This window comes from Symsagittifera roscoffensis, chromosome 9 (genome assembly GCF_963678635.1).
Source record: "Symsagittifera roscoffensis chromosome 9, txSymRosc1.1, whole genome shotgun sequence".
Lineage (NCBI taxonomy): Eukaryota > Metazoa > Xenacoelomorpha > Acoela > Convolutidae > Symsagittifera > Symsagittifera roscoffensis.
This window is the reverse complement of record NC_087070.1, coordinates 46,905,191-46,924,880: the sequence shown is the minus strand read 5'-3', so window position 1 is coordinate 46,924,880 and position 19,690 is coordinate 46,905,191. Positions and strand designations below refer to the sequence as shown.

Here is a 19,690-nt window from a genome sequence, read left to right as displayed (position 1 = left end):
CTAAATAGAAAGAGATTCAGGACAATAGATGTTGTACTGTGTGTGAAACACTAATTCCACTAATTGCTTTGCTTTTTATTCAAAAGCAAAACTAAAAATAGTAAAGTTGTTCCAATTCGAAACTTGGCTGATTGATCTCAAAGTTTTTTGGGGGGTTTTTCTGTTGCTGAACAGTGTATCTATCTTTTGCCTGTTTTTTGATATTTAAAATTAGAAAAAAGGGTCGCTCAAAAAAATCTCACACATCAAAGTTTTAATAACGGCAATCTATCGGCATATCTACGCTGAAGCTTACAAGAAGTCACATCAGCTTAAAAACAAAACATAACCAAATAACAGTTGCAAAAACTTTTTGAATTACGAAGAAAAAAACTATGGCCTTAACTATCGTGAATTTCAAGATGAATTTAGTTAGACATTTTTTGATGTTCAACTTGGTCAATTTACGAAAACTGTATTAATAGCAGAAATTTTTTTCCAATAGAAGTCGTTCATGTTTTTCCGTAGTTATTAGAGCATTTTTAGTCCGGAAACAAAAACGCAATAAAATCACCAAGATTTTTATTAGAGTCTTCACTCAGCTCATTACTCTTAGTATAGTCCTTTAAGACAAAAAGTGAATTTTTCCTTGAGCTCACTCGTGTTTTTACAAAATTTCAAAAATTACAAAAGTCCAATAATAACTTGCGTCAGATTATCACGAGCACAGAGAAATTATGTTCGGAGAGAAGATGCAAAGATTTCAATTCAAGTTAGATAGTAGTGTTTTAAATTTCAATTTTCCGGTGGTTCAAAATAATTCAATTTTTATTGATTATTTAAAAACAGAAACTGACCTAGAATTACCTCGAAAAGGTACTTTCAAAAGTTTTATCGACAGGCAGTTTTTTGAAGAAAAGTCGTTAGACAGAATTTTTTTTTGGCAAATAACAATTTCTGTTTCTATTTTTAAAAATAAAAATGGAAGATGCATCGATGCGAACCCTTTATTTCAATTTCTAACTCTTTTTTCAGCAGTTTATAAATTCGTCGTTAATAATTTTAAATTATGCGCAAAATGTATCACTGATTGCAAAAATGTCGTGTTCAGGCACACTTTTACTTTTGTGATTTCGTCTAACTGGGTTATGAATTGTTTGAACTTGGTTAAATTCAAAGTACATCGGATAAACAGGACTTGCCTTGTTTTCATCCTTGCTGTTATTTTTGCCGGATGATTTAGAGGGATTAGAGCTTTTGTGTCTGGACTGTTTCACAGTGTGGAAAATGTTCGCGTAGCAGAAGATGGAAATTAGCAGAGGACTCAGGAACCCCATCAAGTACATGAACATCAGTTGGGTCCGGGTAGTTAGATCCTGGGTGACGTAATCGAACGTGCAGCTAGTCTTGAAGCCTAAAGAAGTTCACAAGCATAGCTTCAAAAAAAAAGACGCCAATTTACAATAAAAAATAAATTGAATCTTTTATAGCAAGCCCATTTATGACTTATAAATTTGCGTCCGCAAGAGTTTTTGAGGTGAAGTTTTTTTTTAAATGTTGACGAATTTTTTCTAGATCCACCATATTGGACTTTGCGAGCTCTCCTAAAACGATGAAGAGATCTGTGAGAATTTCTGATGACAATTGAAGCAAACTGAGTACCTGAAAATATGAGCCACTAGATTTTCCCAAACTTTAAAAACCATTTCTCATAGCCAGTATATCGCGCACTTTGCTGGCCTTTAAGATCAAGGTTTTGCATGCTTTAGCAAACTTCCTTAACGATTAATCGGCCGAAGAACAACGATTGGGTAAGTTATTTCATGAGTTTGTAGCGAACAGAATGAAATTAATCAAAATATTATATCAAGGCATTACTAAGGGCAATATTTTCGACTCAGTCCCCCTAGTATGTTTATGTTTCGACTGTCTCGGCCCAAATTTGGTACGTTTCCACTACCATCTCTACAAAAATATAAAGAATTGATGGCCATTTTAAACTAAACCTTCAAAAAGTTTAATCCATTTTAAGACTAAATTTGCAAGTTTTCAGATATTATTATCAATGAGAGCTCGACACCGGTATAAAATTGTTTAATCTGCTATTCAGCTTTGTTCATGCTACTAAACCAATCATTTGTTTTTGACAGAGAACCGCTGAGCAAGATATAACAGCATAATAGATGTTTATTTACACTTCGTTTGACATTTACCTTAAAATTTCTTAAAATTTAAATTTCTTAAAATGAGTTTCTTAAAACTTGCCTGTTTAGTCTCCCAAGGTTGAATTTTGCAAAAATTGATTTCGAAAAGCAATTTTTCAACTATAATGCAGTTTATTCGACCAAACTTGCTTTTTCTTTTCCTTGTTTACCGTTAGTTATATTTGATTATTAGAAACCATTCTGTTTTTTCTCGAATCGGAGTTTAAAAATATCTTCCACAGTTGTGTTTTTATGAATAGGCAACAAACAAAAACCTTTGGTTACCTTTGGGATACTTTGTTGCCTGTTTTCTCTGTTTTTTTTTCCGAAGTTGCTTAGTTTGAGCTAGCTCGAATCTTAGGACCTTTGGGAGGGTTTGGGAGGTCACGGAAAAAAAGTTTTCCGTGTGATCGTTTTTTTTTTCGAGGATTTCTTACTCATTAACCATGAAAAAAAAATCCAAAAATGTTGATTTTTTATATTCTCGATTTATAAAAACAAATCATTTTGTAATGAATTTGCTTTTAGCCTGGTTAGTTGAGTGTATCCCGACTCACATTATCACATTAACAGGAAAAAATTTAGAAAATGAGTTTCCTGAAAACAATTTTTAGACGGCTGGAGCAGCACTTTACCCCACGAATCGAAGGGATGTCAAATTGACTCGGAACTTAACTTTTCAAAGTGAAGCACATCGCTTAGGTGCCTTAATCCAAAATCAGCTGACACGTCAGATCTTAATTATATGTTTATGTGCCCAGTGGATTGTTAGAATAATCTAACCGTTTATTTCAGCAAGGAAAGTTTTACACATTTAAAAAAAAATTGTCTTGAAAAAATTTGGATTGCAAAAACTGCAACACCTAGTGAAAAGATTAAACTTGAAATTTCTGTATGGCTCTCAACGTTACTGTGTTTCAGCCTTCATAATTGACGACGCCTCGTCTTACGATTCTGTCGAGTTCATTTTGCCAGATCCCAAATCACTACAGGGAGCAGAATGTCGCAATTTAAAGTAAGAACGTTTTCAGTTTTATTGCAATAACAAGTGTCGAGGTAATCGACCTAGATTTTTTTTATATCGCCAAAAGACAGGTTGATTCTTTTTATTATCTTACGTCAACTTCAAATAATTGAGAAAATCTGATTGGGTAGTTTACTCTAGGATGTCGAGAGTTTTTACTGTAGAAACAAAAACCGACAAGTAATTTTGCATTTTTGATTTTATGTCAAAGTTTGGATGAGACCCGATGTAGATATCTTCTTGTCCACGTCGGGATTAAGGATAGTTTCTGTAGAAAATTAGCTGTAAAAGAATCCCCATATTTATTCTGTTTTTTTTTTTTTAAACTCCAATTATTGGTCGTGAAAAAATACAGTTTTCCCAGGTTCAATCAAAGATATGGCTCAATTAGAGGTTCATTAACTTCAAAAGTACGATAGCAAAAACCGACCATGAATCTCACATGTAATTTGAAATCTTGAAAGTAACTTAGCGGTCAAAGTTAGTCAAGGTTACGTCAAGTTTTAGGCTCGAAAAAAACGCCTGTGAATGTTGATCCAGCCATTTTAGTATAAAAGCACTACATAAGCAATGAATATGGCGGGGTTCGGATCCATCCCGATGCGTCGATTTTAATTTCTAGTTCAGCACCGCAACCGCACGGCCATTACAATTTTATATTAGTAACATTTTTTAAAATGTTCAAGTGATACTATAATTTTCTATGCTTTAATTGCATTCGTTTAATCTCCACCCAAGGAGAAAATTATCGGATCGAGCTTAACAATCTTTGCCGTGATCGAACGAAACGACACAAGCAGGGGTTCGTAACCTATTGTGCTAACCGGCTCAACTAACCACACGAGACTATCAGTCCTGAGCTCATGCTCAGGTGGAGAGCCCCACTTATGCTTGATGTTGAATGAAGGAACTTACTCCCTCAGCCAACGTGACCATATAGCATTCGCGAGCGATTGAGTATAGGGTACGGTTGTACCCTTTCTGATGGCCAAAAAACTCGTCAGCGAACAGAGACGGAAAACTTGCGCAGTACTGCCAAAAAAAAAGTGATTGGTAGTGTCTGAGCTCATCTGAAGTATTAGGCGGCAAACTCGCGGAAGTATCCAGCTAACCAAAAAAAATTGATCTAGAACTTTGTCGGCCAGCTTACGGCAACTTGTTATCGCATTGAACACTCACCAACAGCAGCGAAGTTGTTTCACCAATTTTCACCAGGATCTGGACAAAAAAAGATCTGGACCAAAAAAAGCACCTGGACCAAAAAAAGATCGTATACCCCAGTGCGTGAAGAACAGCTCGTTGCCCATCATACAAAAGTTGTATTCAAGGAGTGAACGATTTCACCAGGCTATGAACTGGACTGCGCCTCTGAAATGGAGTTGATTGAACAGAAGATTCCTTGCAATGTCGAGGTGCTCCCAATAAAATCAGTTTTGGATCCGATCGTCGTGCGATGATTTTTTGGATCAACTTTGGATGAGACCCGATAAAAATCTGTCGCATAATTCTAAATCCTGAATAGTATTCTTTAAACTGTCAGAGCTGCGGAAAGCTAGATTTTATCAGATAAAATATTCTACCTTTTCTCTGTAATTAATTCTGGTTACATATCCTGCTTTAAAAGGACAATCATTAATGAGGTCATGGCATCAAATTTTCTGCTGAGTAATTTTACAGAATGGTGGTAAATAATACCAGCTTTCAAACAACTTATTCGGAAATATTGCGCATTTTAAACTACTTGAAAAAACCAACAGCATAAAAATGACCATGAGTCTCTCAAAAAATCTGTAATTGTTAACCACTTAGGATAGCCGATATGCTACCAACTACTCATTTAGCGGTCAAAGTTGGTCAAGGCAGCTATAATTCTTAAACCTAAAAAGGACAAAAAATTGTCTGGGGGGAGTCGATTTATCCATGTCCTAATATTTTTGATTGAAAAGAAAAGTAGCAATGCCCTCATAAAAAGCCCAAACCATCGTGAAAATAAAAATCATTCTTAGAGGGTTATTTTGCGTCCCGCTATTTCTTAAACTGAAATTGCAATGTAATCCAGAAACTAAAAAATTGGTGTTCACAGAAACTTATTGTACAGTTATGCTTTTTAATTTAAGAAATCTTAGATTTAAAATGTAGTGAATCATTTGTGTATAAGTCACTAATTTTTTGAGTCAGTTTCAAATTGTGGTTTTGCTTGAGAATTTTAGGGCTTTATTACAAGCAAGGAAACTGTTTTTTTCTCTGAAAATAATTTTTTTTCCATTGTTCTTTTCAGTTTTCGTTTTCAATATCAATTTCAACTTTCACTTTGAAAGTGTGGCTCTCAACTTTCTCGCAAAACTGGTTTTTACGATCGTGCAAATTTACTTTTAGTTTGGCCGAGATGAACAAGACAATGGAAGCCTCTCCAGGTTTCTGCGAAAAATTATGAGACAAAATTGTTTTTTTTTCGGAGTTCGTAGCAAATTATTCAACAAGTTATTATTTCAACTATCTTTCTTTATACTTTTGTTTTCCCTGAATGTTTTCCCTGATTCCACAGTTTTGTCTGGATTCTACGCAAAACACAACATACACACACATACGCAACACACACACACACATATACGCCCAACAAATGTGCATCTGATAAGGGTACAGTTTGGCATCGTAACGGACATTCAAATCTGCTTTCAACCAGAATAAGTCTAACACTTTGCAGCAGGATTGAAAAAAAAACAAAGTCTGCAAGTCATCGAACTCTCCCATGCTGCATTGTTGAAAATAAAAGATCCGAGATCAGCTGATTTTCTTCACTCCTAGCACTCATCATTTGTTACCTTTTTTTAGCATCTACTTCTGCATCAGGCGATTTGTGACTTCGAGTGTCAACAGTTCTCGTGTTGCTTCGTGGAATGACACAATAGAGTTTGCGATGCTAAGTCGCTATAATTACAGAAGCATCAATTGGTACTCATTCGATACATCTGAGAACGATGGTAACGTCTCAGTCTCTCAGAATCTCAGTCATCATCATTCCGAAAGAAAAATCTCACTTTTTAGAAGCCTATCTATCAGAAACTATTAGTCTCAATTTTTCATTTTCTGAACGATCAGGAAACAATTTTGCTTTCAAACTAAAAAATCAAACTAAAACATGATTAATGAAGTCCAAATCAATTCATTATTAAGGTAATTTACTTTGGGTGAAAAATTGAGATAATGAGTTTTTTTTCAGAATTAATCAAAAAGTAAACTTGACTAGTCTCGTTATGAAACGCAAAAAAAATTTTCCACGATGCGATAATGCCATGCAATTTTCGCAATGTCTCCTTGTTGTCTCTTGAAATACAAAACATTTTAAAGTTTAAAACAATTTTTTAATTCAACGTGGATTTGAAATTTTTAAAACGGCCTATTTGGAATAAAAATTACAGGCTTTTTTGATTTCTATGGACATGTTAGCGACGAAATAATCAAGCTATGAATGAATTGAGACACGCAATGCTATTGCAAATGAAGCGTTGAAAAGAATAAAATATAACATTTTAGTGTTATAAAAAATTCAGTTTCCACACGATATAACGATTAAAAAAGCAGTCGGAAAGTTCAGGGCAATCTCTTTTTATCCTCTACAGGTTTTGTGTTTTTGAGTTTTCGATGTTATTTTCGTTTTAAATAAAACTTCATTCCTAATTAGATTTCAAGTGTAGAAGAAATTATGAAACTTCAGAAAATATACATTAAAAAGATTCGAACGATGTATTAAGATAACGTTGAGGTTTTTCAAAAAATTGATATCGAATGGCGGTTGTCTAGTTTTTTTGGGTTCTTATAAAAATAAGTCCATATAAGTTCTGTTTAGCAAACGAAAACCAGAGACAATTGATTTTGCATTTACATTGGGTTGATATTTAGCGTCTGGAACCAAAAACAAATTACTGCAAATTTTCAGTTTGTTTATTTTCAGCATGCTGCAATTTTCAGATCCGAACCTATGAAATGTTTGGTCAGGACCATGGAATATCTCCTCAAGAATACATGAACAAAATGACAGACTTTTCTAGCGATGGAAAACTCTTAAGACACCTCAAGGTAAGTCTGCATGTTTTTTAACGCCGAATATGGTTGGTTGTCGAAAGTTAGGCACTAATATCTTATCAAATTGCCTTATACAAATCGCGACTTGTTGCCTGATTTTGACTGAAATTACGGTGTTACTCTCTATACTTTTGTCTAAAATTATAATCAAAAACTTTTGAAGAAAAAAGAATGAAGAAATGTGAATGCTGATTGTGACACAGTCAATGATGCAAAATATTCCAGTTTATGATCAATTGCTATGCACTTAAATCCGACCTGCTAGATCGAAATATGATTTCCCGAGTTGACAAAAAATGTTTATCTTACATTTCCATACTATTGGAAAAATATTATCATTTACTTCTGTAGATTCAAAAACTTGTACGAAAAAGGCATAAGAAGTTTTCTTTCCGCCTTATGGAATCGTAAGAGAAACACTTTTTCCATACTATCGTAATCTATGACAAGCATGTTTTTCATTATACGTTTCGTGTTTTACCCTGAAAACAAAATACTTAGTTTTCTCCAAAATGAGCACCAATAGGTTAAACAGCATTGAGGTTTAAAATAATTTAGTTTTTGATAGATGCCAAGTAAGTTAAGCAATTGAGTTTTACTTAAAATTACAGCAAGAATTCAAACATGTTTCAAAATGCAGGTGGTTTCATTGTACAAAATATCTCTGGATTCCACGTAGAATTACCTCTAACGTAAATTTTGTCGGCATATTGATTTTTTTGCGGATGCCGCATCGAGCGAGTATAGATAGTTGTTCCGGATTCCGCAAATGTGAGCGGAATCCGCAAATGTAAGTGGATTCCGCAAACTTATGCGGATTCCGCTTACAATTTGCTGAATCCGCTTAAAATTTGCGGAGTACGCTTACAGTTTGCAGATTCCACTTACAGTTGCGGCTTCCGCGACAGCTTAAGTTTACTAAACACATATATTATTATTTCCTCTTGGATTCCACAATCTGGTTCCGGATTCCACACATTTTGTTGCGCATTCCGCAAAGCTGCCTGTTTTTGGAGCGATTTTGAGCGTAACGTAAATTTTGTTGACACAATAGTTTACCGCGGATTCTGCAACAAGCAAGTACAGCTAGTTTTTCCGGATTCCAAAATTTGAGATTAATCGTGTTCATCCTTGCAGTGTTTGAGATAGTAAAAGCGTTCGTTCTCTCAGTATTTGAAATCGGAATGTTGTTCATTCTTTCAGACTTTGAAATTTAGCTGGTGAGTTCAAAAAATTGTATATATTAGAGAGTGAACTAGTGGACAGTCTTGCTGATGTTCCACGAAAAAAAATCTTTGATAAAGTAATTTCAATTACTTTTAAGACTTCCGCTTACAATTTGTGGATTTGGTTTGCAAAATGCGGATTCCACAACAGCTCCGTTTTACTTGACTTTTTTTGAAAAATTTGCTTGTAGGTTTCAAAATTTGTTCCGTATTCCGCAAAGACTGTTGTGGATTCAGCATTTTTGCTTTTTGGAATCCAAAACAGCAAAAGAAATCAAAGAGAAGTACCTATCTAGCTAATTTTGCGAGAAAACTTGATTTTGTGACGAAATATATTGTAGAAGCCGCTTAAAATTCACAAAATTTACAGTTGGACCATAAATTGAACGTAAAAAAGCACCTTTTTCAAGACTTCCTGTGTTTTCTAATCATGTGTATTATGTGCAACCGTATTTCGAACGAATTATTAAAAAATTGTAGTTGAGCAAATGGTGGTAAACCTAACAGAAGAGTGATCCACAAGCAGAGTGGTTCCAAGTTCTTAACAAACTATGAACAAATCTGTAACAGATTTCTAGCTACAGAGTTATTTATATGAATTTACAAACAAATCTGAATTATATGGGAGCTTACTATAAACTCTGGGCGTTCTGGCTTAATTTCGTTCTTTCATTTGATTCAGACATGTATTTTAAACATTCAAAATGTTTTGTAACTAGATAATATTTGGAAACAATTTATTGTTCTTCCGAGTTTCACAACGGAAGTAACGGAAACTTTGTGCTCGTGGTGGTTTTTTCTTCTGACAAATTTCAATTTTTTAATTTGCTATTTTCGACAAAATTTTGAAAATTCATTCAAAAAGAGTTTAAATTTGAAAAAAATATATTTTACCTGTGATCATTTTTCGTGAAGTTGTGGGATTTTAAAGATTGTCATTTTGGCCAATTTGGGACAAATAACATGAAGTATATTTCGCACAAATAACGCGTAAGCGGAGATTTAATCCGTCTTAGAAATCGTTCCAAACTGATCAAGCGAAGCTTATTTGCCAGATTTGAAACGCTACTGACAGCGAAATCTACCAATTTGTACTTGATATGGCGCATGGGGGGATTTTCACAAAAAAATTCAAACCCGAATTTTTTCCCATTTTTTTATTACATTTAATTTTTTCATACTATAACTGGTCCATAAGACCTCAAGAAACTGTCTGAACACTCAGGGCTTCGCCCTGATACGAGCAGTCTTGTTATGATTATTATTATTATAACTACAATGATTCTTGCATCTCTGACTGCATCCAAATCAATTGCATCATAAGCAATTTCAACAAAAGCTGTTCCTCGCAGCTCATTTTTTTCAAAAATTAATTTTTTCATTCAGTCAAACACATCTCTAGATACTTAGTTGACTCAAAAAATTATGGCACGCAAGAAATAAGCACAATTTTGAGCGAAATCATAAAAATAGAGAAAGATTTTGCATGATGGATCGTTGGTGGCAAGTTATTTACATATGATTGCAATCGGAGACTGCTAAAAATTTTGCGCTCATAGTAAGAGACCAATGAGTAATTGTGGAGGTTGAAAAATTTTAGTTTTGGTAAAAATTTTTGAACAACTTTTCTAAATATTAGAGTTGAATTTATTTGGAAGCTCAAGAAAATCAGAAATTTAGTACCGCTGAATATTACAATTTCTTTGGAATGCTGGGAAAGTTTTAATTAACATCTGCAAAGCTAGACGATTTTAGAAATGTTATACTGGATGAGGAAAAGCAAAATCTATCAAGAAAAAAACTCGGAATGAAAATTTTTTTTGTTTGTATATTTTTTCCTAATTTCAATTCAACGCAAAATTGTTTATAAAAAATGGGCGAACTCTGCTTTTTTATAACCATATCCAAATTAAAAGAATCAATTATCCTATCAATACTCTTTATCCATTGAAATTAAACATAACTGGTACTGAATAATTTTTTATTACAACGCATAAACTTCAAATACATCCGACTTAAAAACTATACCAAAAGAAAACCAGGAACACTAAATGATTCAAACACTGTTTTAGTAGATTCAATTTGTATCACGATAGTATTTCCGATTTGCAAAGCAAATGATAGAGTTAATTTTTCTGCTCAGGGTGGTTTCTGCCAGTTGTGCTCCGGGCAATTTTTACGCTCGGGGTGGTTTCTGTCGAAAAAACCAAGGCTCCCTCAAAAAATAACGTTTCTAATACTATGAGTGAGACGGGAAATTTTTTTTGATATAAAAAAAGCAGAATTTCTAACCAAAAATAATCTAGGTATTTTAAATTTCGAGCCGCATTGTTTGACATAGTGTTCAAGGTATCTGATAGGAGGAACGGCTAATAGAAAAACTGCAATAATTTTTAGTTTGAATGAAATTGATCTTTGTTTCATAAAACAGCTCAATTGAAGATATCCTGCGTTTCATCCTATCTTTTACATGATTTCCTACATCGATTGGAAAACTGTTGGTAGGGTTATGGGTATTTATGTTAGTCAGCGTCTTTGAAACGCATAAATTATAAACAACTTAGAAGCAAAATAGAGAAAAACATGAGAAACACAATCGGTTTTAATCAATTGTAATTCAAAGAAATAAAAGTTTTTTTCTGAAAGAATGATTCACTAGAAAGGTGTTTTTATTCACTAGAATTTTAATCATAGCAAGAGACCAATGAGTATTTGTAGAGTTTGAAAATTTTTAGTTATGGTAAAGATTTTTGAAACATTTTCTAAATATTAGAGTTGAATTTAGTTGGAAGCTCAATTAAATCAGAAATTTAGAACCGCTGAATATTACAAATTTTTTGGAATGCTGGGAAAATTTTAAAATTGGGTAAATTGCTGCAGAACGATTCTTTTTATATAAACAGGCCAAGGATGGAAAAATATAATTAAATTGAAAGCTGAAAAGCGAATACTCACTTCTAATGGGACAGTACAACAGTGCCGAAGTACAGGTGCCGAAAAAAAATTAGTTCAACAGTGCCAAAAATTGAAACTTTGATCAAATCAACAGTGCCGAAAATTTGAACAAATTTCAACAAATTAAAAACGGCAATCAAAAATTAAAGGGCGATCGTTTACAATCTAAAGCAACACTGTACAATTTTGGGTGCCGGACATCAAGCCGACGGGACTTCAAGTCGAATCGTAGAATTAGGGACACTAAAGCCAAATAGTTCATTATAAAGTCGTGAAATATGATTAATTTTAAAACTTTTTTGAAGAATTTCTGAATTTAATGATCATTCTTTACTACTTATTGGCGTTTTCATAAAATTAAGCCTCCAAATGATGTTTTGGAAAGTTAAAAAATAAAACATGGTTGAAGGCAATTTTCATGTTTATAATTTATGCATTTCAAAAACCGGCTGATGTTATTAACGGATGACAATCAGAAGGGTTGCATTGTCATTAATAACGCTTATTATGGTCAAAACATGCCTATATTTTTGAAAAGAAACGTTTTACAGATGATAAAATAGTATTTTGAGGTGCTGGTAAAGTTTTAATTTCGGCTTGAAGTCCCTTCGGCTTGAAGTCCTGTCGGCCTGTTGTCCCAGACCCACGATTTTGAGCGAGTAGACAATTTAGCGCCAAAATAGTTCTTTATAGAGTAATTTTCTTTGTTAATTAGCGTCACTAATTTCCCGCTATTTAGAAAACGCGTTTAAATTATTCTGAGATTTCCCCGCCTTTTTCGGCATTGTTGCACTTCGTCACTGTTGAACGCCCCCTTCTGATTTGTTGATATCATTCAAATGGCCATTCTAGTTATAATCTATCTTTTGTTTTATACCTTATTATCTTAAATTTGGTTTGGGCCGTAAAACTACTAAAACTTGAAACCTTTGTTGATTTTAGGTCCGTTACGACGACTATCTTTGCGCGAACGTCATCCAAGGAGTAAGTTATGGCACCATACGACACAGCATTACAGTTTTTGGAGGTCACCCAGATGCTAGTCTCATTTTTCCATTACCTTATATAGGACATTATGTGATAACATTCGAAAGAAGCCTATTGAAAGATACGTTGACCTTTGATTGGTTCAAGCTGAATGTTCTCTGCCCTGGACGAACATGGATTTGTGTCAAGTATCCAGTGATAGGGCAGCGAATCTGATAATCTCTTATCTGTTGAAATTTTGAGTTTTTTTTCACTTAAAAGACACAAAAACTCAAACTTTTTAAGCATTAATCAAGGACAAATACAAACTAAGAACAAGAATTGTCAATTGATGTGCAATTAACCCAGTATGCGCGGGAAAAAAATCACATAATTTTTTTTTTCAGTTTTTTAATTGGCGTTTTTTTCGCGTGTGATGTGATGAAGTAATCCAAAGAAAAACAAAATTTTATAATCGTCATTATAAAAAAAGAAAATTGGGCTTTGAAAAACGACTAGAACAACAATGAAAAAATCAAAAAATCATTTTTTTGTAGATTTTTTTTTGAAATTTCAATTTTCTAGGAAAAAAAATATTAAGATTATTCTACAAAAAATCTGCTCGTTTGCTTTGTTCGCATGAAATTAGACTAGATATTGTTTTTTGAAACAGTTTGAAAAACGGAGAAATTTTTTTGAAAAAATTTAATCTCGGTTGAATTACGCTTAAAAGAGCTTTTATATGACATACTACTCGATCCATTCCAATTAGAAATTGTAGTATTTGATTTTGCGTTGTAAACAAAACGCAAAAAGAAAACAGAAAACACACCCAAATTCAAATTTCCTCCCAATTTTTATTGGTCGGAACAACAAAACTTCAAAGTGTTTAATTTATCAAAATTAATAAATAATTAAAATCTTTTTTTTTGAAAGCAGCGCATCAAATTGGCATTTTGATTTTTATAGCCAAACAATTTTAACGATCAAAATAGCGTTTTCCAAAAAAAATTTTTACACCGACAGAAGAAAACATCTAATCCTCAAAATAAAAAAACTAACGATAATTTAGATAAAAAGAGGCATGTTTAGGCTTGTTTCCAAAAGTTTAAAATTAATTAATGCGACTTTTTAAAAAAATGTCGTTGAAAGTAAAATTAGTGCGTTTGTTGAAAAAGTTGATAAAAGTTTATGCTTGTTCTTTGAGCACATTTTTTGTTCCGACTTTCGATACGAAAGTAACGGAATATTTGTGCTCGGGTGAGTTTTTTTTTCTTCAGACAAATTTCGACTTTTTAACTAGCCATTTGTTTTATATCATTCAAAAGGTATTGTTAACCTGAGCTCAAATTTGAAAAGATATTTTACCTGTAACCATTTTTCGTTAAGTTACGGGGAATTAAAGATTGCCATTTTGGCCAATTTGAGACAATTAACGCGCGATATACTTCGCGCTATTAACGCGTAAGCGGAGAGTTAATCCCTCTTAGAAATCGTTCCAAATTGGTTGCTTAGCTTAGCTTAGCTTATTTGCCATAATTGATTTGTTACAAGGAGCGAATTCTATCCTTTTGGTACTTTATATGGCGTGCGGGGGGATGATTTTTACAAAAAAAAATTCAAATTTTAGAAATTATTTTTTTTCATTTTGTTTTATTTCATTTAATTTTTTTAATGCTATTACTGCTCCATAAACCTTAAAAGGCAGTCGGAACATTCAGGGTTTTCCCTGATACGATCAGTCTTGTTTAAGTTTATTCCTTATTCCTGAGAAACCAGATAACTCTAAGTTTCAACAAATTGTTTTACTCTGCCTGAAAAATATTAAATACTAATGCTCAAAATTGTTCTTAATGATTTATCTCAAATGAGCTGACTCTAGACAGTGATAATAACAAAATTCATATATGCCAGAAAAGACTGGACAGAAAATCTCATCGACATTATAGGGCAGTCGTAACAACCGAAGTTTTGTTCTGATACGATGAATCTTGTTTTTGAGAAGTCTTGCAATTTATTTCCAGATTTTCGCAATTGTTATTTTAGACTTTGTCCGCGTTTATAAAAATCTGCCAAGCTTCGCCCTCGTACAAACAAGCAGTCTTTTTTGTTCTTTCTATATTCTGACAATCTGAAGCCGAAAAGTAAAAGAAGAGTTTTTTGTAGTTTTTTGAGTACATCAATATAAGTAAGCCGGGTGATTGTTTGACTGAACAAATTCCCGTTGTTCAAATCCCAAATTTTCTGGAAAATAACAAAGTCTATCCTCTTGTTACGGCAAAATTTAGAAAATTTTGACGCGCATAAGTTTTTGAAGTAACTTTCGGGTATAAATTTGACTCGTCTTCACTTTCTTCTATATTTGATTTTCACATTTGTTTAACATTGTCATTATGAAATAAGGTTTTACTTTTTTAGATGAAAAAGTGTCAAAATCTTTCCCTCAGCTATTTCAAATCAAGAGCGAGAACTTAGAGTATTTTTTTCACATGAATGCCGAGTGAAACAATTGAAGTTTTAAATAAATTTTTGGATGTTTAGTTTATACAATTACTGCTGTGAAAAAAGCAAAGTTTCAGGATCGATGCATTTTTTCACTTCGTATTTCTAACTACTAAGATTTATTACCTGCAGAAACTTTAAGATGTACATAAGTGCATTTTTTTCTATATATGAGACAGAAATTGATCTGCGGTTAATTGATCGTTCATAACCCTACCAAAGGTATTTTTATATTTTTAATCACGATCCGACAATCAAAACATGGATTTTTTTCATCATCATCGCTCACTTCCCGATTAATTATAGTCAAATCAATTACTAATGTGTTAAATATGCGCTTTTTACTTGTCCTTGGTTTTAGTTCTGCCTATCCATCATTTTTCAATCATTCCGACTGCTTTAATTTTCTGCTTAACACTATTTGATGGGGCAATACAACAGTGCCGAAGTACAACTGCGCCGAAAAAAAATTAGTTCACCAGTGCCGAAAATGAAAACTTGTTCAACAGTGCCAAAAATGTGATTAAGTTTCAACATATTAAGTGCGGCAATCAAAAACTAAACGGCAAACCTTTATAATTTTAAGTGACGCTTAAAGATTTTGAGCAAGAAAATTTGCAATTTAGACGTCTTGGCCCCAAAATAATTGTTTATTTTGCAGTTGCAGACATTTTGGCGTTGCAGACATTTTTACAAAATGCATTAAAATTATTCTGAAAACTTCCCGCTTTTTTCGGCACTGTTGTACTTCGGCACTGTTGAACGCCCCCTATTTGATTTCTGTTCATCGCATTTTTTAATTGAGAGCAGTTACACACGTCATTAGTACTGTTCAAAAACGAAACATTCATTTGAAGCTTTAAATAAAGCGTAATTTTTTAGTTTAAGGGATTAAATCAACTAATTATCACTCTTTGCGCAGGTTGAAAATAGGAAAAAAATGTTGAAGAATTAAATGAGCTTTTTTTTACCTTGAACAGCTATTTTAATATTAATTATTCAAACGAAAACTGCATGCAGAACAAATTAACTATCTTGACCAAACTTTTTCTTAACTTTTATAACAAAGTTTTGTGCATTAATTATGCAGAAGACTAGCAAGACTGCTCATATCAGGGCTAAGCACTGAATGTTCCGACTGCCTTTTAACGTTTCTGAAGCAATAATAATGTGAAAAAATTAAATCTAAATAAAATAAAATGAATTTTTTATTACAATTTGAAATATAAAGGCCATAAAAAGTACAAAGTGATAAATTTCGCTCCTAGTAACAAATCAATTATGGCAAATTAGTTTTTTTTAAAAAATTTGGAATGATTTCTGAGACAGATTAAACCTTTGCTTACGCGTTAATAGCGCGAATCGCGCGTTAAATGTCTCAAATTGGCCAAAACAGCTATCTTTAAATCCCTATAACTTTACAAAAAATGATCACAAGTGAAGTATCGTTTCAAATTTAGGCTCAGGACAACAGCAATAATGAATGATACAAAAAATTTTGTCATGTTAAATGGCTAGTTAAACAGTCGAAACTTGCGTGAAGAAAAAAAACCCACCCCGAGCTTAAATATTCCGCTACTTCCTTTACGAAAGTCGGAACAAAAAGAATAACTGAAGGATTTGAAAAGTGGAAGCAGTGAATGAATTTTCAGTTATATTTAACACATTTAGCACAATCTGGATATGGATAATATCGGCCATCAATGCCTCTTTTAAACATTTTGCATATGCCTGCTATACAAGATGGCTTGTTCCATTATAAGGACAAACTGTGTAATTTGTAAAATGTAAACGGTTTCAGCAACAGGCCAAAAACAGATTTGCTACGGAATCCACAACAAATTTTTTTACAGTTCTGGGATCCATAGAAATATCTTAATCACTGTTTTGCTCAAAGTTGTTCAAAGACAGCCGAATTGGCAGAACTCGCTATAAAATTCGTGAAATTTAGAACAGTTAGTGAAAAGTTTAGAAAAATGCCTCTTTCAAAATTGAGCGCAAAATTTTATTGTGTAGCAACTTAGTTTGGATGCGATAAATGTTATTTGGAAGTAAAAATTCAATATCTTTAGTTTGGTAGATAAATTAAAACAGCACAATTAGCGTCAATGATCACAAATTTGAATAAGATTTGTTGTTCTATTTTTGAAGAAAATAACGGAATATTTGAGCTCAGAGTTGTTTTTTTTTTCCTTCAGAAAAACTATAGATTTTTCAACTGGTAATTATTGTGGGATTTAAAAAAACCTCAAAAAAAAAATTTGGGTTCTGCACTCATTTTAAACTTTTTTTTTACCAGTGATTAACTTTTATTATTGGAGTTTCCTAATTTAGTCAATTTGTGTCAACAAGCGCTCAATTTTTCTGTGCAATGTGCGCGTCAGCCGAGTTTAACATGCTACTTGTTCTATTTTATAGTTTGGTATTTGCAAAATCTTTTACTTTGTACCCAACATAGCGTGTGGGATGATGATTTTAAAAAAAATCGAATAGCAAGGTTTTAAATTATCCGCTTCTTTTTATTGATAGAAATTTGATGGTGTAATCACTTAGGTAAAATTGGAGGAATTGATTAGTATTAGTTGTCTATAACACTAAAGTAAATTTTTTTCCTTTGAAGAGAGATTTCGCTTTTTCTAAAGCAGTTGAAAAGCCACTTATAGAATATGGTATCTTTGTTTAAAATAATACCAGTAATACTCATCAAATAAACTGGGAGCTATTTATAAGACTGGTAGCTATTTCTTTCAGTTGGTAGCACTATACCTTTGGTACAATTTGAAAGGTTCGCAAATTCCGACACTTTATGAATTTTTGTTTTGTTCTACTAACTGAAGCTAATCTCAAAATTGATTAAGTTTCTCATACTTAGAAGATAATTAGGATGTTCTGGTCTCTTGCTTGAAAATTATTAACTGTTCATCAGCATTCATTTTATGAGTTTTTTGCATTAGCTCCTCGGTAGATATTTCAACTAAACCATAACAAAAAAGAAGCGGGAAGGAATTATGTCTTATCTTGAAAGATTTGGCTTGGATACCTCTTTTTTATTCAAATTTTTATCTAATTTGATCACTTTTATTTGAAAACCAGTCAGCAAAAAAAATTATTTAACACATAAAATTAGGAAAATTGAAAAAGTTTTTTTTTTGAAATTCAATCTTTATGGTCGGAATTTTGTGTATACTCGATCCTCGCTCAGCAACCGGATCTCTTTTTTTCAGGATCTTTTTTTCAGGATTGGCAGAGAAATTTAAAATGAGCTGTAGAAAAACGTCCCCTGGTGAAAATTATTTAAGCTGTTACCACCAGTAGCTATGCGGTACAGTGTTGGTCGAGCAAAATTTGGGTCTACCATTTTTGACTTGTTAAATAAAATATTACGCCAAACCACTTGATCGATCACTGACAAAATTATATCAAAAAGAACTGAACTTTTTACGTAGCCCAACAAAATTTAGGAATGGTACATTCTCCAAAACGGCTCACTTTGATGTATTTTTGTCAGCAATGGAAACAAAAGTTTGACATCAAATTTGATTGACAGTAATGCTTGTTTTTGGGGTGAAATTTCGACCCAAATTCGCAAAGCAAATTGCACCATACATTTTGATTTTACTAAAATTCTCAGCAAATTTGGTTTTTGAAGAAAAAAAACGCGTTTTACATTTCTAGTTTAATATTTTTTGTAAATAATTTAAATCAGCACTGTACCAAATAATTTAAATCAGTATTGTACCATTTAGTATTCCAAAGCGCTTGATATCTTACTTGAAATAAAAGAAGTCATAAACAATGAACCCGTTCAGTTTACTGAAAAGATCAATAAAATCAAAGTCGAACTCTTTTCTAAAGGCGTTTGCTCACGCCTTGTGTTTAGATGTATTCGATTTTTGATAAAAACGCTTTTTTACACCCTTCGACAAAAATACGCGCAAACTCAGGTTTTTACTCTCAAATGTTTAAATTTAAGGATTATTTTGGACAGCAACTACTTTGAACTGAAGCTAAGTTTTTAGAATGACCGAGAGCAAATGTTCTCAGCTACCCTCTATGAAACGACCAATATCTAGTTTCAACGACTTAACAAGTAAATGTTGTTCATACTAAAAAACAGGCGCTTTGAAAAGTAAACGCTTAAGATTGCGCCTAATTTTGTTCACTGGAGTTTGTTTTTTGGGCACCATTTTCAAAATTTAATGATACATATTTTGATCTTTTAAGTAAGACTTTCAGTATACCTGGTAAAAAAAATTTTTTAAATTTATAACTCATTGAAATAAGCTTTTTTGGCAAATTTTCTTTGCTTACCGTTGAGCACGAAGTTTCCGTACCCGAGGTTGGGTATGATTGCGAAAATGGAGGCGTATCCCCAAACCAGTGCAATAATCTTGAGGGAGCGGGTCTTGCTGGCGATCGATTTAGCCTCAGCCGAGAACGATATCATAACGTATCTGTCGTACGCTATTGCTGTCATCGAGAGAATTGAACCGATTCCTCCGAACGTCGCAAAAGTTCCCGACACACGACAACCTGAACAAATTTTAAATGTGTAAACAAAGCACAAAAACAAATACATGAAAAAATTTTCATGAATTCCCATCTTCCTGGATAGGTTGAATAATAATCGCAGGGATGGGAGAGGGGGTTGAACACTTATTTCATAAAAAAAATTAGATTTCGAGAAGACCATGCAGGGGCGGATCTAGGATTTTCTCGAGGGGGGGGGGGGGGGGCGGATTTTCAAAAAA

General features: G+C 33.1%; 1 protein-coding gene across 1 annotated transcript in view; it reads right to left on the bottom strand.

Annotated features, from left to right (window-relative positions):
* Window positions 1–301: 301 nt before the first annotated feature.
* The window catches only part of LOC134854862 (rhodopsin-like), a 32,090-nt gene continuing 12,701 nt past the window's right edge, over window positions 302–19,690 (bottom strand). Inside the window, exons 3-5 of the mRNA XM_063871220.1 lie at window positions 19,251–19,472; window positions 1,182–1,393; window positions 302–310 (exon numbers count right to left, since the gene is read on the bottom strand). Coding sequence (XP_063727290.1) covers window positions 302–310; window positions 1,182–1,393; window positions 19,251–19,472 — 443 coding nt within the window. The remainder of the gene's footprint in view (window positions 311–1,181; window positions 1,394–19,250; window positions 19,473–19,690) is intronic.